We start from the raw sequence: 25,610 nt of genomic DNA, 5'->3' as shown, positions 1-25,610 counted from the left end.
GATTATGCTTCAGGTTTCCAGCAGGGGGAGTTGCTCTCTTGGTTCAGAGAATGTAACAGCTGAGCTAAATATCCCAAACAATAAATTTTCAAATGCAATTAGCATTAATAAAATGAAATTAATTCAATTACAGGATAAAAATTGAGGTGGGTGGAAAATCCTCTTCTCAGCAAAGGTGATTCTGATTGATCCATTATTATAAAGAGACAGAATATTCACTAGTAGTATTCCAATGTGCAAAATCACTTTTATTTTCCCAACTGCAACTTCCAAAAGCAAGCTTTAAGTAGAGAGAAAGTCCTGATTAAATAACTTGTAATAAAAGCAAAAATCTAAGAAATACCAAGAGTGGGGTATTGCAAGGAAATGCTTCTAAAGAAATTATTCCTATGACCAAGTAGGTCAGTGAACCTGAAGGAGCAGTAATTTCCTGTGAATAATAAATCACAATATAGCTTACCCAAATGTACCTGTTTGCAGTAGAATTGGAGGCTCTTTACTTATGATCAGTTCTGTCTCTGTCATTTTTACTTAGGTGTAATGTTATGATCCCAGCTACAAAAAAGCTATCCCAACTAAAGCAGTCTTGAAGAGATTTTGGAAAAAATGCAGTGGATCCCATATAGTAGATGCTTCCACTTGATATGCCACATGCTTATCAAAATCTTCAGAGTGGCTTACAAAAGAGAACTGACACTTGAAAAGTAGTTCCATAGTTGTGGCCAACCTTATTTTGAACTTAGCGTAAATACTTTGTATGACTGTGCAATCAGGGAGCATTTTTCAGTGATCGTAAAAGCCAGCCAAAATAAAAACACAGAATATGGTTTCTAAATTATATGAATTCCTAGCTATCTATATCTTTAAATATAACTATTTATAGTTGTATGTTAACTATAAAGCTAACATCTTGGACCTTCTCATAACAGACAGTTGTGAGTCTACCATTGATCTATGTATTACGATCTCATTTAGTCAAGAAATGGATCATTACATTCTGCATTAATTGGAGCTTTCAACTCATGAAGGAGACACAATATTATACTGTAGTAAACTAATCCTGAGGATATGGCATAGATCGATCAGTATGTTTGATTCAGACAGACTATTACAGTCCTACTAAACATGTTTAGTTTTTAGATAAAAATCAGAATCCTTTCTAAAATTATTCAAGGAAACGTGCAAAGCTAAAAAGCAGAATTAACAAACATCTTTGTCTCACTTGGAGTTAGCTTTAAGCAGTTCATTTATACTAAGCATTCTACTAATGGCAAGAGAACTACCTTGGTGCAGAAGAGAGTAAAAATTGTGAACATAGAGGGCTGTTTGTATGGGAACATGGAAACACAAAAGGTTTCAAAATGAAATGCAAAATAGCACTCAAGTCTGCTGCAATATTGTTCAAGTGAAAAGCTGAAGTAAATGGGGTCTGCCCCTATTTAATCCTGTTTAAGTAACTGCAATTCAAATACCTGCTTAAAGTTTTATTGGATAATAGAGTTTCATTTTAGTCAATGATAGTAGGAGATATAAAGAGATAATTTAAGAACATGGAAAGTATCAATAACTCAGAAGTTCAAAGTCCATATCTCCTCATATACTACAAACACTACTATATATCAATGGAGGTGAATATGTGTAGCTCAGGGTTGAACTGTGGAGTCCTTGGGGTTCTCTGAGCTTGGTTCTTTTCTTACAAACATTTCATTACCTGGCTAGGTAACATCTTCAGTGCTAAAATGGGATCAGGTTTACTCTCTATCTGCTGTGGCCTGCTTTGCCAGGGCTGGTGGGGGTGGGGGTTCTGTTTTGCTCTTCTGGTAGTTCATTGATTAGCATCTGTTGACTGCTTGATTGTGTGCCTGGTGGTGACCTTTGCTTATCTGGGTGATGATTGCTGCAGATGATTGCTAGTGATTGAATGCTGGTGAGACGATCTTCTGGTCTTTTGTCTCTTTTGAATAGTATGTAGATGCTGTTTATCTCTATGTGTCTGTTAACTGCTGCCTTGTCTGAATACCAGGCTTCCAAGAATTCTCTTGCATATTTGGATTTGGCTTGGTTTAAAATGCTGGCAGTTTCCCAGTTAAAACTGTGGTTGAGTCTGTCCATGTGTTGTAGATGACTCCTAAAGACTCAGTTGCCCAAGAAGAAAAAACAGGAGTCATCTACAACATACAGTGTAAGGACTGTAACAAACACTACATAGGACAAACAGGCAGAAGACTAGCAGAATGCATCCATGAGCACCACTGGCAGTCAGAAGACATGATGAAAATTCCTTAATTGCACAACACATCTACATACTGTACACAGAAGACCATGAGGGGGGAAAGCGCAGGGAAAAGGTCTTGAGGGTAAAGGGGGGACACCGGTTCAAACTGCCTTAAACTGCCTTATTAGTTGCAATCTATTGTCTTTGCAATGCTATAAAAACTGGGTTTGGAATCTTGTTGGTGTGGAGCTGCCCAGAACTTTCGCTGCCTTTTGGGTTGCTGCCCACCCAGCTATTCACTCGGCCGATTAAAGAGCTGTTTTCTTTTTAAGAGCCTCTGCCTGGTTTTGGATTTTCTGAGATTCAGGTCTACAGACCTTACATTTTCTGGTGCCCAACATGGGGCTCGAAGACATTGTTCCTTCGGGGTGGCTCACCATTGGGCTCCCCACGAGTGAGCTCCCTTGCAGCTCGATGGCCTTTGGCACGGCTTCCAGGAGAAACTGGCATGGATCAGTGACGATGTCAAGAGCGCTCCTGGCTTCCTTTGTTCCAGTGACCTGGCACTGATCTGTGGTTGGCAGACCCTCTTGTTAGCCTGAACCCGAACATCTATTTAGGAGGCTCTTTTCTGCTACTGGGGACTAATCAAGTCAAGGAAAAACGTAAGTGGAAAATTGGAATCCTGGGAAAGGTGTTTTGGGGAGTGCTGTGTGCAAGTGTGTGTGTGTGAGACGCAGAAAATTTTCACTAGGAATTTGCGAAGTGAGTGAGGAGGTCTGACCCGTGGTTCCGTCACCCCGCAAGGGGAATGGCCGGAGATTACCAGAGTGCAAGGCATTGAGTGTTTGGTTGAAATAAGGAAGCACTCAGAGGAAGGTTCCCGAGAAAGGAGAGGATGCTTGGCCATACCCCAAACCGAAGGAAAGGTCCGAGAAATCTCCTGGGAACCATGGGAAATAGGGAAAAAGTCGTTTGCCTCTGGCAAATGAAAAGCAGAATGGGAAGTCAGGGCCATGCACCACACTGGACTGTGTTTTAGCCCATTGGAGCACGTTGAAATCTCAGGTGGCAGTAAAAAAAAAAAAGGAAAAAATTACTTTTAAAAAGGAAAAGTTGAGGGTCCTCTGCACTACTGTATGGCCCACTTATTTTCTGGGCTACCAACAGCTCCCATGGCTGCCTCCTGAGGGCACCATTAACCTACTCTTAATGCAGACTTGAAATTTGAAATTTACAGTGACGGTACTAGTTTCATCACAGAGGGGGAGAGAGCACAAGGCAGGCCTTGCAGTCACCACAGAACATTCTGTTATAGAAGCTGACAGCATTGACACCCCCCCCCCCCGTTTCAGCCCAAGAAGCCTTACATCAAGCCCTGTCTTATGTAGGGACAGACTCAGCTAACATCTATACTGATTCAAGATAGGCCTGGGGAATATAGCCCATGGCCCGTTAATTTGTGCTATTTTTGATTTCATCCAGAATCGAAAAGCTTTGGCAACAGTCAAGGTCAAAGCACATTCAGGAGTTAAAGGCAATGAGTTGGCTGATAGTGCAGCAAAGCAAGCCGCTCTCAAACTACACCCAGAACAGAAGTTTTTACAATTGTTACCCTGCACCATACCTATAGATACAGTTTGGGTGCAGGAATGTGCCACTACCCAAGAAAAAGAGAAATGGAAAAAGAACCAAGCAGTAAAGATGATGAAGGAGCAGAAGCATTAGCTCAGAGGTTTAAGCAACATTGGGCAAGTGAAGGGATTAATGTAGAAGCACAGGAAATAGTTGGCAACTGTGCAGTTTGTCTGGTCCATTCTAAGGGGAGAGGACTGAGGCCAAGTCCTTCCCGACTGCCTAGGGGGCTCTTTCCAGATGATACAAATTGACTTTGCTGATATGCCCCTATGTAAGCAGAAGAAGCACCTATTGATTGTAATATGCACCTTCAGTAATGATGTAGAAGCATTTGCTACTAGAAAACCAGATGCCAGCACAGTGGCCGCATGTTTGTTAACAGAACTTTATCTAGCATTCTTTTCCAATTTGGCTGTGCGTACAGATATTCAAGGTGGGTGGACACCTTGAGAAATGAAAAATTATTAAATTTGGAAGGTTATAATTTAAGATTTGGATGGCACAGATATTTGTGGTATGATAAAGTTAAACTTAATGTGGACTTTAAAAACCACTATATTAGAAGATCTTTATTAAAAGTTTGGACTAAATGCAGACCACTTTTATGCCCTAAGATGCCGATGTGGACTTCTATACAAGAAGCTTGTTATAGAACTGAAACAAGAGATAAAAATAAATGGATGAGATATAAAGACTTATTAGAAAAAGAACAAGGAGAATATAAAATCAAATCAAAAGAGCAATTGGTTTTAGAAGGACATACTTTTCAATGGCTTTCTTATATACAATATAAAGAAAAATTCAAAATTGATAAAAAAAAATTTGGATTCGAACAGAATAAATTGGAATTTGAAATTCAAGTATGTGAAACAGATGAGCACTTAATAGCAAAAATGTATAAATTATTGTTGAGAGAAGAAATGGTTGAAGAACAAGTTAAAGAATGCATGATTAAATGGGCAAAAAATATTGGATATAATATACATATGCAGCAATGGGAAAATATGTGGTCTAAAGGATTAAAATTTACTTTATGTTATAATTGGAAAGAAAACTTTTATAAAATGTTGTATCGATGGTATATGACACCCCAAAGATTATCAAAGATATATGGGACAATTTCCAACATTTGTTGGAAATGTAACCAACAAGAAGGGTCGTTCTACCATATGTGGTGGACATGTAAAATTGCAAAGAAACTTTGGACTCAAATACAATCCTTGATGCAGAGCATAGTACAAATACAGATTCCATTTAAACCAGAATTATTCCTGTTGGGGATAATGGACTTTCAAATCGGAAAGCATCTTATCAGAATTACTCAATACATGATTACCACAGCAAGACTTTTGTATGCACAATTTTGGAAAACCCAGACACTACCAACAATACAAGAATGGTTGTTAAAACTGATGGAAATGGCAGAAAATGATAAACTGACTTGTTTATTAAAAGAAAAATCAAATAATTATTACCTTAAGGAATGGAAACCATTGATGGACTATTTGCAAAATGCAGGTGGGGCGAAGCTTACATGGGGATTTGAATTATAATTTGTATTTTCAATTTTCTTTTTCATTTCTAACTTTTAACTTTGTAATTTTAAAATCTCAATAAAATACTATTAAAAAAAAAAAAAGAATTGTGTGGACTAATACCACCTTCCCACAAGGTCTGTCCATCGATTAAAAGCCCAAAATTGAAATTAATAGAAGAAGATGAAGAAGAGTTTCCTCCTCATCTCAATTCTTTTGTGAGGAAAAACGCTCCCCTTAGCTCTTACTTGTATTTGAGCCTTATCTGCAGGGAAACTTGCCTTGTCCCCATTTGAAATGATGTATGGGCGCCCCTTTAAGGTTAAAGAATGTTGATGAGGGAGAGAAGAATGTAACTCAGTATTTGCATAATCTGGCGCAGGTTTTGTCATCTATTTCCAAAGAGGCTCAGGCTGCTTTACCACCTGTCTCAGACGCCCCTCTGCTTGCCACTCCAGGAGACTGGGTCCGAGTTAAAGAACTTTCACCTTCCTGTGTTGATCCTTAGTAGTCTGAACCCCAACAAGTCTTGCTCAGCACCCCAACGGCAGTAAAAGTTGAGGGGATCAAGGTGTGGGTCCACGGTTCCAGGATCAAGAAGGTTGACCCTCCTCTGACTCAGTGGCAAGTGCAGCAGCTGAACAGCTGAAGCTGAAACTCCAGAAAGCTGCCTCGCCAGCTGATTTTTTTTGGACTTTTCCCATCTGCCTAGGAAGGATCCTAAATTTTTTTAAATGGACTGGACCCTTCTGGAAGCAGTGGGATTTGGTGTATTTGTTTTAATTGGAATTTCCTGACTGTTGTTGTGGGTTCCCAAGGACATTCTTTGGGAAAGGGAAGATGGGTCTGATTTGTATTTTGGAAAAATTGCACGTTTTTATGCTTTTGGTCCTCATGATGGAAGTGTATACACAACAGGGGTGTGAAAAATGCATCACCACCACCCGACAGGGATTGCAGGTAACAAAGACTCTAATTTATCATACCTCCTATGAATGCACAGGGGAAAGAGCTGAATGTATGCATAATGTTACCAGATATTCAACCTGCAAGATAGGGGTGTAAGACTGTTTGTTTTAATCCTACTGGAGTAAGATATATAAAAACTATTAGGATTTGGGCTTATAAGGATAATAGGCCAGATGGAGCCTTAATGGGCTACAACCTAACAACCTCAGAGCAAAAAGAGGGTCAAATCTGTTTCGATGTATGCAATGCCACTAGTTACAGCCCATGGATAACCTGTTGGGGACTGAATTGGCAGAGGAGTTATATGACAGAAATAGATAGGTAGGTAGGTAGGTAGGTAGGTAGGTAGGTAGGTAGGTAGGTAGGTAGATACATACATACATACATACATACATACATACATACATTGGAACAACAGAGAGAGAGGGAGTGCTTTTAAAACGTCTCAAACCTACTGGTACACTTCTCCCTCCCTAACCCATAGTTAACCAGGGCCGTTCCAAGACACCACCAGTAAAGAAAACTGGTTCAACCTGACTAATGGGGTGAGTCAAACTGATTGCTCCGAAGGGAAGTGTAACCCAATATGTTTCATCTTTAAGGACCCCATAGCAAAGACTGAGGACTATGGGCTGGGTATAGACAGGACCTATGGGACAAAATAAATGACACTACTGTGTCTTGGGATGCTCCTGATGGTTTCTTCTGGATTTGTGGGAAGTACGCTTATGCAAAGCTCCCAGCCACTTGGAATGGTGCTTGTGTATTAGGAATGTGAGAGGAAAAATGCGAGTAGCCTAAAATTTTGTTATAGATATATGTTGCTTAACCACATTTAATAATAAAAGCAAGGGCTAGCTTGGAGATGACCTGTGGGGCACTGACAGAAAATAATCCTTGCAAAACCAGAGCAAACTGTTAAATAAGCAGACTTGTTGATGGGAATACACGTGACAGGGACAAAGGGAACGGGAAAGTGTGGTGAAATTAGCTCTGAGGACATTATGACAATCCTAAGAGTCATGATTGTGGTTTGCAGTTTTAAAGGATAAAAAGGATTGCAATTTGGGGGTCTGCACCCACACGGGTTAGGCTGTCCAAGTGACGGCCTGCTCCTGTCGGTCCGCATTGCAATGTGTATCTCAGTAAGCACCTTGTTATTGATTGCACTTTACTTCCTTGCTGAACTAACTTTTAATAAAGCTCTTAAGAAGAACTTAGAACTTTGAGGTGACTTGTTTTATGGTGTGTCTGCCTCCTGTGTTTAATGTGGCTTTTTTTCCCTGACAGGAACTATTAAACCGAGCTTTTTTCTGATACCAGTCCAATAGGGAGAACAACTAAGGGTTCCGGTTTATGATGAAATAGGGCATAGAACAAAAAAAAATATTAAAATTGGTGACTGGAAGGATGATGAATCATCCGAGCGTATCATTTCCTACTATGGACCTGCCACTTGGGCAGAGGATGGGCCATGGGGATAGAGAACACCCATTTATATGCTTAATAGAATTATTAGACTGCAGGCTGTCCTAGAAATAATTACCAATGAAACAGCCATTGCACTTAATTTACTTGCTAAACAGAATACTCAGTTACGGACAGCCATCTATCAGAGTCACCTTGCCCTTGACTATCTGTTAGCCCAGGAAGGAGGTGTTTGTGGTAAATTCAACCTTTCTAACTGCTGCCTCCAAATTGATGACCAGGGGAAGGCAACTGAGGAGATTACCAACCGCATGAGAAAGATTGCCCATGTCCCTGTACAAACTTGGACTGGAGTCATGGACACTGGTTGGTTTTCAGGTATCTTTGGAAATTGGAAAAGAATTGCATTTCTTCTCCTCCTAGCCCTAGGAGGCCTCTTGTTCCTCCCTTATTCCTCTGATTCAAAGATTAGTCATCTCTACTATCTCAGGTATGACTGTAATTGCCTCCCCCGCCATACCATCAGACAAACCAGCTAGGGTTATGGTCCTCCGAACCATCCCAAAGGAGTACAGCCCTCTGGTAACAGGGTAACAGAAAGCATTCTGTCACAAAACTAAAGGGAGGAATGAAGGGGAGGAAGGGGGTGGGATTTTCTTAGCCTGCCTCTCGCTATCTCATCTCTGTATTTTTTTGCTTGCGCTAGGAAGAAACTGCCTGAAGGAGATGTACACAGAAGACCTTGAGGGGGGAGAGCGCAGGAAAAGGTCTTGAGGGTAAAGGGGGGACACTGGTTCAAACTGCCTTAAACTGCCTTATTAGTTGCAATCTATTGTCTTTGCAATGATATAAAAACTGGGTTTGAAATCTTCTTGGTGTGGAGCTGCCCAGAACTTTCGCTGCCTGTGTTTTGGGTTGCTGCCCACCCAGCTGTTCACTCGGCCAATTAAAGAGCTGTTTTCTTTTTAAGAGCCTCTGCCTGAATTCCTGGTTTTGGATTTTCTGAGATTCAGGTCTACAAACCTTACAACTTCATACTACAGGTAGATTAAAAAATGATTACAAGTCAATCTGATTTTCAGAGACACTTATGTGCTATTACTAATTTTCTGTGTGAAAACTCTGGAGCTTCCAAAGTATTGAAGGCTTCCTTGGACATAATTAGAAGATCACCATCTCAATCAAATAATTAACACAGAAGTAAAAAGGTAGAAATGAGTCAACTTGCTGTAGTATTATTTCAATCAAGTGTGTGTGTATATTTTAATTAAGCATACACATTAGTTCATAATCTTTCAGTATCTCCTAGGAGTGTAATAAAAACAAGTTTCATGAGACATTTATTTATTAATATAAAGATGTTCCTGTGGCAACAGGAGCTGGTCATAGTTTATTGTGAAAACAGCACTATTTTCTGTCCTATAGTTTCTGATTTGTCCCAGTGAGGAATTGGCACTTTACATAAGGATCAAATCTTACCACAGGTAGTCCCTGACTTACGACCACAATTGGGACCAGAACTTCTGTCACTAAGTGATGTGGTTGTTAATTGAGTCATGCCCGATTTTACAGCCTTTTCTGACACAGTTGTTAAATCACTACAGCTGCTAAGTGAATCACATGGTCATTAAACGAATCTGGCTTCCCCACTGATTTTGCTTGTCAGAAGCCCCCCTGGGAAGGTTGCAGATGAGGATCACATGACCCAGGATACTGTAACCATCATAAATACATGCCAGTTGCCAAGTGCCCAAATTTTGATCACATGACTGCAGGGATGCTGCAATGGTTGTAAGTGCAAGAACTAGTTGTAAGTCACTTTTTCAGTGCCATTGTAATTTCGCTCGTTAAACGAATAGTTGTAAGTAGAGGACTACCTGTATCAGTACAAGGACAGGACAGGGAATTTGTACAAATACAAGGAACCAGGTTTGCCAAAACTTTCTCATTAAAAAGAAAAACTTTAAAGAATAACCACCAACCAGCACACTGAGATTCTTTATGGATTCAAAGAAAAAAGGGGAAAATGTTTTAGTGGGCCCAATACAGCCTCTCCCCTATATGTTACATATGAGTTTAAGTAATGTATAAGTCTTTAAAAGGTATGAAAACATTATTCCACATTATTTTCAATACCTCTACTCAGAAGTAGCTTTTTTCACTTACTACTGGTTGTTATTTATTTATTTACACAATATTTAGAGCTCACCCCAATCCTAATGGACCCTCAGCAGGGTATACTGTATTTATTTATCGGTTGGTTGGTTGGCTGGTTGTATGCTTAAATATATAAAGAATATATGCAATGAGAACTTTAAAATATTTGTATAAATAGTAACAAAATACTATTTTGTTAGACTGGATAGAAATATAAATTCTTTGCAATATATCTGCACTGTTTATGAAGTGTTTGGAGTAAAAGTACTTCTCAGTTCCTTCTGATAACCACTGTGTTTGAAGTTTCCAAGGCCATCCAAAGGTAGCATTTTGCTATAATTCTGTGCTGATACTATATTATGTATTCTTTCATAGATGAATCAAAATGCCGTTTTCCATCCAAATACAACATAGATTCTAAAAGGAAAGCAAGAATGTCAAGTTTCTTACGATCAGATGATCAGCTGGATGTTCAGGGTTTTTTAATTTTTACAAATTTTCTTTGCACGTTAATTTTTTTAAGCCTGCTTTTTCCAGACAGATAAAACAAATGTTCGTATCTTCATCATCACAAGAATGCTTAATTAGTTCCTTCATTCATTTAAAATAATTCATATAATACAGACTGAAGAAACTGAAGATCAATACTAATAGAAGACATAAAATACTGACTTAGGTACAGTTGAGATACTGAAAATAATCTGAAAAGAGAAGGCACGGATTAGTATTCTGTAGTGCCATATTATATGCCAGATAAATGAAACTATGGAAAGAAAAAAAACAAGTAGACCTATATTTCTAATAGGTCACTACTTATAAACTATGTTAGAATTCATCACAAATACATTCTTCATTCACATAGACAGTGAGATATTCAAATAGTTACTCACCACCATATGTCTTGGGAAAAACATCTGGTATTTCCTTCTCTAACATAAATGTGAAATGGAAGACATTGGTTGTGTGGTGTACCCTGGTATTTGGATCATAAACTTCACTGTGCACCCGAACCTGGATGTTATTTTTTTCAGTATAACATACCTTTAAAAATTAGGATCAATTGGTTATTAGGTATGCAAATTCAAACATGAATAAAATATCATGACATTTTATTACAGATAGCCCTTGACCTACAACCATTCATTCAGCGACAATTCAAAATTACGAGGGTGCTGAACGAATGATAGTTACTACCAGTCCTCGGACTTTCGGCCATCCCAGCACCCTAGAAGTCACGTGATCACAATCTGGGCGCTTGGCAACCGGTTCGCACGTATGACCAGTTACCAAGTATCCCGCGATCATATGATTGCCAATTGCAATCTTCCCTGCTCGTTTCCCCAGAAAGTCAATGGGGAAGTTGGCAGGGAAGGTCGTAAGTCACTAGAGTAAGTCTCTCCCACCCACACCGCACCCCCCAGCAAGTAAGAAGTCACTTACTTGCCTACTGGTCTGGGACTTTCAACTTTCTGCTGGCTTCCCCACTGACTTTGGTTGTGGGAAGCCGGCAGGAAGTTGCCTTGCAATGGGATTCAATTAACAACAGCAACCAGGGACTGCAGGGATTGCTGTTGCTAAGTGATGCGGTTGTGCTTAGCAACAGAAATTCCAGTCCCAACTGCCATTGTAAGTCAAGGAGTACCTGTAGTTGAAAAAGTATTTATCCAGCTTCTTACTGCCCACTGGGGGAGTAATCCAAACACTTTAAATTAGTTTGATCTATTAATATGTTTATTGTATTACCTTGGAAGAAAGTAATAGTAAGGATCCAATGTCAACTGGTTTTTGAAACATAATATCATCTACAGCTACCACATAAGGTCTGGAGTTTCTAGAGTAAGAAAAAAATAATTATACATATTCACACATACACAGACTTTTAAAAAATGGATATGGATTGTTTTATATTTTATTTATTTATATTTATTTTATATTCCATGTTAGAAACTTATTATGAACCTGGAGTTTCTTAATAAATTATATAAACTAGGAATATATAAAACAGAAATTTAATTAGGCATATTTTGCAAACTCATACTAGACTAAAGATTCTCAGGTATAGATGACAACCCAATAACAAAATCTTAAGTGATCCTCTTGATTGCTGCTTAAATTCTAACAAACTCAGATTCATAACTGCCTATGGTATTCTACTATACGCACAGTAGCAACTATTTAGACTTTATTATTTCACTAAACTAAAATCAACTTAAGCATGCAAGTGGCTGATTTCACAGTTCGTTAGCTATTACTAGAAGATAACTAACTACATATACAAATGACAAGTAGGCCTCATATACGTCATTACCAAATAGTGTGAACTATTACAGGTGGTCCTCGAGTTACAACAGCAATTTGGACTGGGATTGCTATCACTAAGCAATGTGGTCATAAAGTGTGATGTCACATGACCATATCACTTAGTGATGGCAATCCACGTGGTCCCCATGATGTGCCAGTTGTTAAGTGGGAAGTGGAGGAAGTCCCAGGTAAGGAGAGCAGGGGTGCTGCAGGGGGTGGGGGAGGCCCAGCACAGGCTACACACAAGTTGAAGGGGTGATACAGTGCACACGAGTGCAGGTAAGCCAGGGAAAGAGGGCATAGGGTGCATGTGTGAGACAGAGAGGCTGGGCAAGGAGGGTGTGGGGTGCACGTGTGTGAGAGCAGGAAGGCTGGAGAAAGGCTGTGGGATGCATGTGTGTCTGTAAGCACAGGGAGGCCAGGGAAAGGGCATAGTGTGTGTGTGTGTGCAAGCACAGGGCAGCCAGGGAAAGAGGGTGCGGGGTGCATGCATGCGGGGTGGGGAAAGGAGTGTGAGTGCAAGGAGGCCCAGGGAAGGAGGGTACTGGTGGGTGCAAGCAAGCAAAGGGGGGAAAGAGGGTGCGGTGCACACAAGCGAAGAAAGGCCAGGGAGCAGGAGAGACTTACACAAGTGACTTGTGACCTTCCCTGCCGACTTCCCCATTGACTTTGCTTGTGGGAAGCCAGCAGAGAGGGCTGGCAACAGCAATCACATGGCCGTGGGATGCTGCAGCTGGTCATAAGTGCAGGTTGGTTGCCAAGCACCGGAATTTTATTTACATGACCACAGGAGCGCTGCAACAGTCAGAACTTTGAGGACCGGTCGTAAGTCCCTTCGTTCAGTGCCACTGTAACTTCAAACAGTCGCTGAACGAATGGTCGTAAATCAAGGATTACCTGTATGTGGAATTCCACAGCCATTCAAATGTAACATGAAATATCTTCACATACAAATTATATTATTTGATTTCTACAGTACTTCTTTTCCTTCCCACCAGTGCCAAGAGCAAAGGTCCCTACACTTGAATATAAAACTACATAACTGATAACATCAGATATTATCCTAATAATTTCCTATGTAAGTGGGAAAGAAACTTGAACAAGTGCTAAAGGCCACAACTAAAGAATACCTCCAGGTAGCACTAGATCTTTCAAGCTTTGTAAAATAACATAGTTAACAAACTAAAATTTCCATCAACATAGAAAATGTGTAGATTATCTGCAAATCTCCTTTTCTCGCATCTTTTCTCTGCTGCAGCTCCCATAGCTGTAAACATTTAAACTTCTTACCATTTCCCTCTTTGCTTTCTCTGCACTGGAGTTATTTATCCCTCACATGCTGTCTAGTGACATCATCAATAGTTACTGACTAGAATTTATTGCAATGATGCTTATTTATTTATTATTAAATAAATGTTGCTTTTTATAACTCATAGCTGCCACAATCTTGAATTAGCAATGCCGGCTGCACTGCAAAACCCAGTATCCTCCTCAGAATAAGATGGAAAGAATTGACGTTGTCATCTCAACAAACTGCTTTGTGCCACACAGGACTAACAGATGAATCTCAGTTCCTGCATTCTTAAGTTACATCCATATCCATTGTCATTTGTCACAGGATTAAATCAGCATTAATAAATTAGCCTTAACTCCACTAGAACATGTGAAAATGTTATATCAGGCAATACAGTTCCAACTGTATAATCAAATAATGTCTAAAAATTAAGTGGTTTTTATGAAAATGAAAAAGGCACAGCAGTTAAAGATTCTATATTTAATATAGTGCTATTCATTTATTTTCCTACGCACCTTAAATTTTCACTCACCACCAAGGCTTGTGCCTTGTATACTAGTACAGTACCTATAAAATTAGGTCAAATATATCTACATTCATCAGTGCAGGAATGCTGTAGAACAAATCATGTACAGCAGGGCTGTTGTTTAAATGAGGCAGCAAGTGGTTCTAATTCACCCCCCCAGTCCCAATCTTCCAAAAATTTTTCCATGGCTGCTGTTTCTGTCAGCTTCTACCTCTCTTTTCAGCATCTTCCCACCAACTGGCCTGCCCCAATATTTTCAGCATCTTCCCATACCTGCCATTGATATTCCAAGGACTCTCCCTCCAATCTCCCCAGCATCTTCCTGCTATTGCTTCCAATCTTCTGCCAGCCTGCTCCCTCATCTTCTATTATACACTTATAACATTATAAATAATGAACATTTTATTCAATTTAATGGAAAATGAGACAAGACGAGATGAGACTTAGAAAAATATTTAACCACCAGTTTACACTGATTTAAGGTGCACTGTGCTTCTTGCTCAGATTGTGCAAAGTAACCAAGCAAGGGAAGAAGAGACCTCCTTATCGCAAAACCCAGAAAAGAGACCCTAGGTGAGAAAGGAGGTTTACAGTGGTACCTCGGTTCACGAACTTAATTCATTCCGCGACTCTGGTCGCGACCCGAATTGGTCGCGACCCGAATCAAATTTTCCCATAAGGTTCAATGTAAATACTGTTAATCAGTTCTGACCCCTACGAATTTGGTCGCCAACCGATTTTGGTCGCCAATCGATTTGGTCGCCAACCGATTTGGTCGCCAACCGATTTGGTCGCCAACCGATTTGGTCACCAACCGATTTTGGTCGCGACCTGAATCAAATTTTCCCATAAAGTTCAATGTAAATACGGTTAATCCGTTCTGAACCATATGTATTTTTTTTTAAACCACAAAAATATGAAACAAAGTACAGTACAGTACAGTACGAAGAGAGAGAACACTAACCTTGCTTGAGGCGACTTCTAGCGTGGAGAACAGGAAGGCGGGTGGGGAGGCGGGTATTGCTTGGAGGGAGAGTCCCCCTCCCTACAGGAAGCCACAACCACGTGTCACAGCAGGGAAAATGGCCGCAGATCCTGTTCGTCACCCGATGCGGAGTTCGCGAACAGAAGCAAAATTTTGCGAACGGTGCTGTTCGTGAACCGAATTGTTCGTGAACCGAATTGTTCGTGAACCAAGGTACCACTGTACTTCCCCCTTCCCCACCGTCCTGACAATGAGAGGAAGAAAGAGACAGCCTAATACTTACCCATAGCTGTAGGCAGTAGCCCATCCAAGTTCATATGCTTTTCTCATGAGAAAGCCTCCAAAGATTCTGTTGAAAATGTTACGTTCCTGTATTTACAAATACCAATAGGAGCAGTGGATTTTGAGCATTTACACAGAAATTACTAAAGACAGGGGTTATCAAACCTCTACTGTAATACCATTACCCCCTAAAATGATACGTGAATTTGTATGACCTTGTATGAATAATAATGATTTCATTGAGGTTAGGGCTGGGCAAGAAATAAATATACCACTTACTTTTAATAATTAAATTTTAATCTATGTATCAAAGGGATTTTCAAACTTTATAGAACTGCAACTGCCCACTGGGACTTTTGCAGACAAAGTAAGGAGCAAAGCCCAGGGAAGTGGTGACAAAATTCTCATTCTCTGTGTAAAGCGGATCACGTTTTAAAAAACAAAAACAAAAACTGTGACATCCCCCCCTACAGCTATTGTGATCACCCCTCAGAATCCCAAGAGAGTTTGAAAAATCCTGACTTAACGTATACATACATACATATATACAGCTCTTCTTTCACTTAAGGGCAATTTGTATTATTAGAATATTTCATAAGAAAAAGCTCAAAGTGCAAAACCAGGGAAACGACTGTAACCCTCTGAGAACATAGGACCACTAAACCTAGTCAGTAGTGTATTATAAAACAAAATGAGAAAAACAAGGATTTACCCAATCTATCAACTGAGATGCTATTTTTGCTATAAAAGAATTCACATATTTGTCATTACACTGTGCAGGACCCCAAAATCAGCACACACAGAGAGTATAGATAGAACAAGCTATTTAAACAGCCTTCCAGAGAGAAAGTTCTGCTAGAACCCATTGTGGAAGCAGATAAAGTACATAATTATGTACTGGGAGAGAGAAGAATCACTGATAAGATGCACAGAGCTATCTTTGTATGACTCCCAGTAACTTGTTGATTCAAGTGCTTGCTTGCTGATTGATTGATTGATTGATTGATTGGCTAATAAGCAAGTTACTGCTTAAGAACCAGCTTGGTGTAGTGGTTAAGGCACCAGGCTAGAAACTGGGAGACGGTGAGTACTAGTCTTGCCTTAGTCACAAAGCCAGGTGGGTGACCTTGGGCCAGTCACTCTGTCTCAGTCCTAGGAAGGAGGCAATGGCAACCCACTTCCAAAAAACCTTGCCAAGAAAACTGCAGGGATTTGTCAGGCAGTCCCCAGGAGTCAACACTGACTCGAAGGCGCGCACGCACACACACACAAGTTATTGCTTAACAATAACCAATAAGCTTGCTCCAAATAAGATATACAGGAAGGGATGCAGATATTGTATGTAATTAAGCTTTATAAAAAGTGCTTGTCTGCTTGCTTGCAAACTTTTGTCATCCTCTGAAAGAGAATGCCTCAGAGTATTAGATTAATAAAACTTCAAAGCACTTTTCAGCTGTTGGTTTTATTGCAGTTAATTGAAATTAAGGAAAATTCCCCCCAAACTACTACCAGTCAGAGCTACAAGCACCAACTGGCAATGCTCGCATTATATACGGTGTGCCTTTCTTGGCTAATAGAGCTATAAAGTCTCTTTAAACATTAAGGTTACAGAGCAATTCAATCTCTGAAGATGATTCATGACTTTATGGCTATGAATATTTATCAAGAAACCAAACTGCCAAATAGCTATTATAGAAAGTACCATGCCATGTGCCAACTTGAAGCAAGAGCCAAACATAAGGATTAGACTACATGCACTATAGTTCAGCAAATACTTGCGGATGGCAGATCTCCAAACTCTTTAATGCTGTGTCTTCCATCCACACTGAATTGGGTGGCAATACACGACTACGAAAACTCATTGTCCTAGAAAAGGGAGAACGACATGTAAGATTGTCAAGGACATTGTCTTATCCCAGTATTGTGAATTTCAACCTTTATCTAAGACTATATGGGTACCACTTCATCTACATGCTGAGAATGGGAACAGGACCTTAGGTTCACCTACATACCTTCTTACCTCATTTCCTATGAGGCCTAAGCAGGATGGTCAATAATAAGGATTGATGGCAGCTGCAATACAACATCTGGAAATGCATATTTGATATAGAAGATGGGGAATCCAAGAACATTCTGTTGCTGTTATTCTTTCCCATCACTATGCTATAAACACATTCTATTTTCAAGCAATCCCTCCTTCAATTCCTCTCTGTGAAGTAGGTTAGGCTGAGAGACTGGCTCGAAATTACCCACTGAGCATCCACGACTGAAAATAAATTTAAATCTGGCTCTACCTAGTCACAGTCCAGCAGCTCAACTGCTGCATCACAATTGCCTGGAAGTCCTCCAAATTGTAATCCTAATATACATGGAGTGCATCAGATTTGGAAAAACTATTACAAGTGTTTATAACTAAACTGCCTACCTTGAATCCAGAGTATTCAAGAATATGTTGTGGATAATATTTCTTTCATCTGCAGTGGGCGCAACTTTCAATAAAGAAGCCTTACTAGATTCAAGCCGCCTGATCTTGTTCTCTGATCAATTGAATGAAACATATAACATGAATGACAATAGCCTTCAACAGCTGTATTTCAACCCCTTTTCAAAACTGATGAATAATACCTTTTTGAAATCTGTAAGCACGTTCTGGACTATTTTAGGTTCCAAACTATTTCACCCCAAAAGAACATAATTCCCCCCCCCCCCAATATTTAGGAATGACCACAAAACAAAATTTCTCCACTGCCAAAAATAAAAGCTTACTTACTTTCTCCTTCCTTGAAGATTTCTTCCTCCTCTGGGGTTTCAGCAACTAATGGATTCACAAAAGCTGGTCTGAGGATATATTAAAAAGATCAAAACAATATGCATTACAGAGGGAAAAATGAAATGTTTTTGGCTGCAACCCAGCATAGTTACCTATGTACAAGTTCATCTGCCATGAAGATTCTGCATTTCTACTTTAGTGTTTTAAAGCAACTATTTTTTCTTATTGTTATTCAACAACACAAATGATTTAACTTGAAAAGACAGTGCTCTGAAGAGAACGGTCAATGGAGATGCATTGGGCTGCATGGCACTTCAGGTCTGAAGGCAAAACTGTGCTCCACAGCATGCAGGGTAACAAAAACATAGCACCTGTCTGGAACTCCTTAAGCTAAATATGTCTATGGATCCTACAATAGCTGAAAAATCCCACAATAAGGCCCTACAATTCCTGCTATAAGGAATTGTAGATAAGAGTTACATTCATAACCTGTACGCTCTGAAACTCCTTTTTGCCTTGAATCTAAAGTACTGTACAGCCCCATAGCCTCATATATTTTTAAAGCTGTTTACAACTGTTGCAATGTACTGCGATCACATGATTGCCATTTGCAACCTTCCCAGTTGGCTTCCGACAAGCAAAGTCAATGGGGAAGCCGGCAAAAGGTTGCAAGTCACAGTCACATGTCTTGCTTAATGACCGCTTTGCTTAGCGATGGAGTGGCTGGTCCCAATTAGGGTCATTAAGTGAAGACTACCTGTAATTGGAAAGTTATGGGACTTGGTTGGCTATGGCCTAAGAGTTCATACAAGGCATTACATGAAATTGAATTTCCTGTAAAATTTAAGGTTGCTGTATTTACTACTTCCCCCACCATGTTCTAAAAACTATTTCCAAGAGTTAAGAAAACATGAATGAAGCATGAAATGGTTAGATGTGAATCTGAGATGCATAGTGCGTGAGGAGTACCCTCAGATACTGGCTAGATCTCAAGTTCAGAACTATTATCCATATAACAACATATAACCGCAACCATTTTTTGGGCACTTCCTAGTTAAGTGACCTTCACAGAACAAAACCTTGTGGGAAACAACTCTGAGTAATTCAAAAGAGATAAAGATTTGTTTTAAAAATTTTCTTTATGGAAACAGAATTACCCGCTTTATTTTTATGCCCGTACATCTCTGAGAAACTTCTTTACTCAAAATAGGTTAGGTATTGGAGTAAAGGTAAAGATTCCTCCAAATCAAACTTGATTCCTGGTGAGCAAACAGAACCACCATGCAGTTATTTTTATCTGATTTCTGATCAGGAGAGAAAAGTGGTTTGCCATTGCCTTCTTCCAAGATGTTCAACTTCATAGTCTAGCCTACAGCTCTGGGATCCCCTTTCTCAGCCAGGTATTAACCAGGACCAATTTTGCTTAGTTTCCAAGCTCAGATTTAAGTTAGTCATAGAACCTTCCTATTCCCTGTAGATAGTCTTAGTTATAAATGTTTGACTCATTTCAAACTTGGGCTCATCAAAGATATATTGCATGCCTCACTAAGCATGGTACAAAATATGTTTATCTTATTTCTTTCGTCTCATATGGATTAAGGTATGTCTATAATAAATGATGTAAATATTTCACTTTTATATTCCTGTTTGTTATATCTAAAAGGATTCATTCCTTCTATACCCCCTACAAATTGCTTTGCCACTGAACTGTATTACTTGCATTTTGAAAAAGTACACCCTTGAAATTAGACTTTTCTGTCTGTTATAAATCATTTAAAGTTAATTATTACAACATATTTCTGATCTGGTTTCCACTCCATTCCATGTGTGATACATTAATTATGTTTACAGTCCTGGATTGGTTTTCTTTCTTTTCACCATTGGAATTGCATTTTAGGCTGATAAAAAGTTAAAATTTGAGGGAACAAAACAAATATGCATAATTCTCTCATAAATCTTTGCATATCACCGGGGAATAGTAAGAAGTAAACTAGATTGTTGAATATATAATTTGTGTAGCATATATAAGATGTGTATAGGTGCAAGTGTCTGACTATAGCTATATAGTATCAGAAAAAAATGGAAGCATCTGTACCTGACTGGACACAATGGAGAACCTGTTATATTGCTGAACTAGAATCCCAGCATCCCACTGACCATGGTGCCTGGGGCTGATGGAAGTTGAAGTTTAGCAACACTCAAAAGTCAGCAGGTTCATCAGCTCTGACCACCACTCGCATTTCTCACTGATTTTTAAAAATAAACTGCTAGGAACATTACCTTTTATTTTCTGGATCACGGGCCACCATGACAAAAGTTGCATCTAACGTAGGGCAATAGATTCCATCAAGCAACTAAAATAAAAGAATAGGAGAGGGGAAAAAAACATGGCTGGCATCAGCATCCAGTAACAATTTAATTAAAACTTGATACACTGTTCCAGAACTGAACTATTTTTAATATTGATGCCAAAAAGGAAAAAGAAGACACCAAGGAAATCTAAGTAGAATAAGTAGAATATACTATATACTTGTATGTGAATATTTAATAGAAAGAGTTTATAAGCAAGATTCTCCTTGCAAATTTAATCATGCCAGTCAAAAATCACATTCGCTTCAAACAGACCAAAATGTATTTTAATAAACCTGGATGTCATATTCCAGTTGGTACCTATTTCTTCTGAATAATGTCTTACTATATGGTTAACCTGCAGCAAGTCAGGCTTTCATTACAGGATGCATTGTACCTGGCCAAATCTAAAAATCTAAATTCAGGAATGCTAATGAGCAAATGAAGGTCATCCACTGTCACTAACCTGAAGCATGTGTATCTTCACTTCCATTGAAGTATTCCCTACCCATGAAACATTCCCAGTGAACTTGATATCACAATCCGGATGAATGTGCTGCTTCCATAAACCTAAAAGCATACAAGGAGGGAGTCAGAGCACAGACTCTAAGGACTGATAATCCACAATCATCTAAGGGAGGACAGTGCTACTTCTAAGAGACTAGTTTGGGGTCAGCAACCTTTTCAGGCAGTGGGGAGCTTCCTGCAATGTTGTAGTACCAATTATTTTCAATCACACTCCTGCAACTCAAGCAAGAACATTGCCACTCTTGGTAATCTTGCAAGAATTTGGCCTTTTAAAATTTTAAAAGCCATTATTTAATTTTCAGGTTAATTGTTTTGAAAAAAGCAATAACACATCTGGCTGCCTTTCCTGTTTGTATAATACAACATTTGGATACATATAACATGATATAACATGTTGCCTATGATGTGACATATTTCTTCAATCAGATATTTGAGCAAAAAAGAGAGGGTAGATTCAAAAATGACATTTTGGCAGCAAATGCATATTCACCAGAACATATATTTAACCCCGAGTAAGTTCATCTAAAGGTGTCAGGACAAAGGTTTGTCTTCTCTTCTGCGCCTCCTCCCAACATCTAGGTTAAAATTAATCTCAGTTCTTTTATCACTGAAATACACAGTGTGAACTTCCCAGACAAATATCAAGCCATTAATGACTCAAACACCTACCAATTTTATCCACAAGTGCTGTAACAATTGACAAAGGAGATCTCAGAGTAGCTTCATGTTTTGTGTGAGTATAACAAATAAGGACTGTAGACAAATAAATAAACAGAGATGCTGTATTAATTACTCTTAGCATTTATATTTTCCCCTAAGAAGTGCAGAAAACCTCTCAGCATGACCTTTGTATCACCCAAAGACATTTTGAAATGTACAAAGTTCATAGACTACCTCATTTATAACATGATTAAAGAGAGTTCAATCTGTCAAATGAAGATTAGTAGTGGTAGTTTACTTATTATATACTAATAACTAACATCAATAGAGAGAATAAAACTATAATTGAAACAATACTATATTACAATTAAATATAATGTCATAATATAAAATGAGGAGTCTTAAATTTAAAGGTCCTTGACATAACCTCTGGACATTCAAAGTGACAGGTAAAATTTTATTTATTTTATAGCAAATGTATTTCTTTTAAAACAGGAGACGATGCCAAAGAAGCACTTTTAATGCTTTTAAAACTTTAAGAACTTCTAATTCAAAGTCTAATCCTGATGGGATGCTAAAGAACCAGAGCGAGGTGAGAAAAAGCTCAACCTTGACATGGCTCTTCTAGTTTGCAGTAGAGCATAATGACCTTGGCATGGTACTTGGGTTAAATGCACAGGGACACAAGTCACCGGTGGGTCTTTCAAATAACTGTGCCTATATATAAAGGGTGCAATGTGTCAAATCCATTAGTCTGTACTGGTTTTCAAACTGCACCAATATAATGACTGGCAATAAAAAGAAGTAGAGGCAAAATAAGGAAGTTCAGAATAGTATGAACAGCAGCATTCTGGACACATATCAAAGGGTGGAGACTTGCGCAACCCAGCCAACAGACTACTACAATAATCCAAGTGTGATATAACCAAGGCACAAATCAAGAACTTGACTGTCTTGGGTATTAAGGAACTGACAGATTCTGTAAACATTCATTCATTAATGGAAATAGCAGATTTTAACTTGTTTTTTCAATGAAAACTTTTAAAGACAGACTATCATCAGTTTGGACTCCTAGCCTTGAAAAGCTCAAGTACATGTAGCACTGAAATACCAATACTAGTTTGGAAGCCAGTATGCTCAATTTTAGCAATGGTTACTTCTAAATAGGCATGTTGAATATCACAATTTGTCTAGTTTGTACTTAGACATGGTATAAAATCAGAGATCCATTTTCTGGTCACCATTTTTGTGTGAAAGATGGTGGTAAACCCCTGCAATGAAGTTATACCTCTGACAGGCTAAGGTTATGGTTAGCTTGTGTATAGCCTGAATGCCTGTACTTTGGAAACCTTCATGCATATAACTGTATATTGTCTTTCATATGAACCTGGATCCTATGTTATCATACAACTGTATGGGAAAGCCTCTTCAGTACAAATACCTATGCTGTACCCATGGAAACATGTACATCACATGTCTGCAGTCATGGAGAAGTTCACTTGCGGGCATTGCTTGTATGGAGGGCATAACTAGTTTGTAACAGCTAAGTAGGGCTCCTTTCATATCAGCATGCCCCAAGCACCTTTGCAATCCTAAGTTTGGAAAATAATGCTTATGATCCTGCCAATTTCATCCTGCTATAGTTCAGGAGTAAACTACTATTTGGATAGGCTTAAGACAACATTCTCCCAGTATTTAGGAAAATAGCAAAAACTGTTGCCAAGCTTTTACGGTTAATTGACTATACTGCTTTTAATTTGGATTACATTGATCTTAGTGTTGTTTTCAATTTGTATGTTTACATTGCTATAGTGTTGATAGAAATAGAAAGGTGGTGTATAAATAATAAATTAATAAAGCAAAGAGGGGCAGTAGAACGCATGTAGCAAACTCTGGGTGCATTTCTCATTGCTACCAAAAAAAATACATAAAGCAGGAAGTCACAATAATGCTGTCTACACTTTTAAAGGAATTCTAAATAATTAACTCGATTTAATTAATTAAGCATAATAACTGTCAGAATCCTCGCAAGATTTTATAATAGATTATTAGATGGCTAGTTTAAAAGATGGTTTTTTACATGCTGCGGTTCTGCCATTGTAAAAGCGGGGGGGGGAGTAGGAATAAGAAACCGTTTAAAGCAGATGGCTCCTTATCACAAGCTCTGGCATGCTCAAGGTCATAACAGCAAGAGAATCAGAGGACTAAGAACTAAGGGCGATGTAGCGGGGGGAAAGTAAGAAAAGCAGCTTTTGGCGCACTTTTGATCAGTCTTAGCAATGCTTTGGATCTGTACACTTATTCTCAATAAATGAACTTTCTTTTGAATCAATATTGGTTGCAAGGAAAGTTACTGGATTTGGGATCAACAGGTGGCAGCTCGTTACAATAACTGCTTTGAGAATAGAAGGGGAGAAGAAAATGCAAGGGATGAACCTATTAGATGGTATTTTTCTATCTTCCTTCACTGATCCCGCAGTGTAGAGGCAGTTCATTACCAATTTTCATCTTGCCCAAGGAGATGTAGTCATTAAGAACATTGCAACTTGTAGTATCAGTTGAGTGGTTCCATAAGAGAACTGCCAAGTTTCAAAGCCACTCCTTTGCGAAATATTTACTTAACGATGATACAGATGTTATATATTACAAATGTGTTCAAATTATCCAACTTAACAGATCACTAGAAAAAAAATAAAATTATATAGGCACCACATACCTCCTAAGCTGTCAAGGTCTTCAAGAATTCGACCAAACCTAAAATATTACACAGCAATTAATTTGCATGCATGATACAGCACCACACAACAAAGTATTTCATTTTATTTAAAAATAAAAGTAGGCTATTTTTACCTAACAGTGTTTTGCAAATTGAGATATTTTTCTCTTATTTCAGGCTGACTTCCTAAAGGCAAGATGACTTCTATATAACTGTCTTTCATTTTCCTAGGGGGCAGGTCAGCTTGGGTTTTAGCAAGGAGTGTATGTAATGCTTTTCTTTCATTCATTGCTTGCACATGGTCTCTGGAGGAAGGGAAAAGCAAAATCAGATTATCGCAAGTGGGTAAAAACTATCAGGATAGAAGTTAACAGAATGGTAAAACTTGACCAGAATAAGCTGCTGAGAAATAATAGTTAATCTTTGCCACTAGCAGTTTCAGGAAAGTTTCACTTTTTGAGGATAATAGTAACAATGCTGAGTTTTCCAAAAGGCATGTGATTTATTTAGAAAATAATGCCTGTACAATGCAAGTACAGCACCCTTTGATATACCAAACCTCAGTTTATCAGACTTCAGATGCAATGGACAAAATCTGTTTGGCATTTTAGGCATGTGTAAAATCCCATTTGCACTTAATTGGTATTTGCATCTAAAACACTCCCTTTCCCCCCATTAGTTAAATCATGAGTTTACTTTACAGGTAGTCCCCAGTTTAAGAATGAGCTCTGTTCCCAAGGTCTGTCCTTAAGTCAAATCTGTATGTAAGCCAGAATAATATTATTGTATAATATTGTATAAGTAGCACTGTATTCATCATGTAATGAACTCAAACCATTGTGTTTTTAACTCAAATCATTGTGCATTTAACTCAAATTTTGTTACAATAGCCTTCGTTCTTAACTATAGGTCTGGAACTCAGGTGTTCTTAACCCAGGGACTACCTGCATTAGGCAGCTACAGTATGATCAGCACCATTCTTATGGTGGGAAAGGTCATTAATGTTTTGGAAGGATATATTGTAATGCCCTCTTTTACCTTTAAGAAATACAGTTATACCAAAACTGGTTTATATATACCATACCTCCAATTGGTAGATGCTCCCACTATCTCTCTCAATCTACTTCGCACTGAAACAAAATAAAACCCAGTCAGAAATATTTAAGGGAATAAATCTGACCAAGGACTACTACAGTGCTGCACTTTTGAAAAGCAGAAGTATAAGCAGAAGTCATGCAAAGAATGGCTGACAAGCAA

The 25,610-nt window shown here is 38.8% G+C and overlaps 1 protein-coding gene across 5 annotated transcripts in view; it reads right to left on the bottom strand.

Annotated features, from left to right (window-relative positions):
- ACOT9 (acyl-CoA thioesterase 9) overlaps positions 1 to 25,610 on the bottom strand; it is a 34,074-nt gene that overhangs the window by 3,501 nt on the left and 4,963 nt on the right. For 2 of the 5 annotated variants that reach the window (XM_088144825.1, XM_088144826.1), the window contains 12 exons: positions 25,438 to 25,483; positions 24,488 to 24,658; positions 24,354 to 24,391; positions 21,647 to 21,730; positions 20,916 to 21,019; positions 20,381 to 20,454; positions 18,101 to 18,168; positions 17,756 to 17,867; positions 17,106 to 17,196; positions 15,332 to 15,417; positions 11,686 to 11,773; positions 10,833 to 10,983 (listed from right to left, as the gene is read on the bottom strand). In XM_088144825.1, coding sequence (XP_088000951.1) covers positions 10,833 to 10,983; positions 11,686 to 11,773; positions 15,332 to 15,417; positions 17,106 to 17,196; positions 17,756 to 17,867; positions 18,101 to 18,168; positions 20,381 to 20,454; positions 20,916 to 21,019; positions 21,647 to 21,730; positions 24,354 to 24,391; positions 24,488 to 24,658; positions 25,438 to 25,483 — 1,113 coding nt within the window. Of the gene's footprint in view, positions 1 to 9,007; positions 10,360 to 10,832; positions 10,984 to 11,685; positions 11,774 to 15,331; positions 15,418 to 17,105; positions 17,197 to 17,755; positions 17,868 to 18,100; positions 18,169 to 20,380; positions 20,455 to 20,915; positions 21,020 to 21,646; positions 21,731 to 24,353; positions 24,392 to 24,487; positions 24,659 to 25,437; positions 25,484 to 25,610 lie in introns of those variants that run through there. The other 3 variants (XM_088144827.1, XM_088144828.1, XM_007436651.4) reach the window with 2 other exon arrangements.

The sequence above is a fragment of the Python bivittatus genome, unplaced genomic scaffold (assembly GCF_059951505.1).
Source record: "Python bivittatus isolate LINGU-HERP-01145 unplaced genomic scaffold, Pbiv_v1 ctg000350_np1212, whole genome shotgun sequence".
Lineage (NCBI taxonomy): Eukaryota > Metazoa > Chordata > Lepidosauria > Squamata > Pythonidae > Python > Python bivittatus.
The sequence above is the reverse complement of the archived record's forward strand: the minus strand, read 5'-3'. Positions and strand labels throughout refer to the sequence as shown.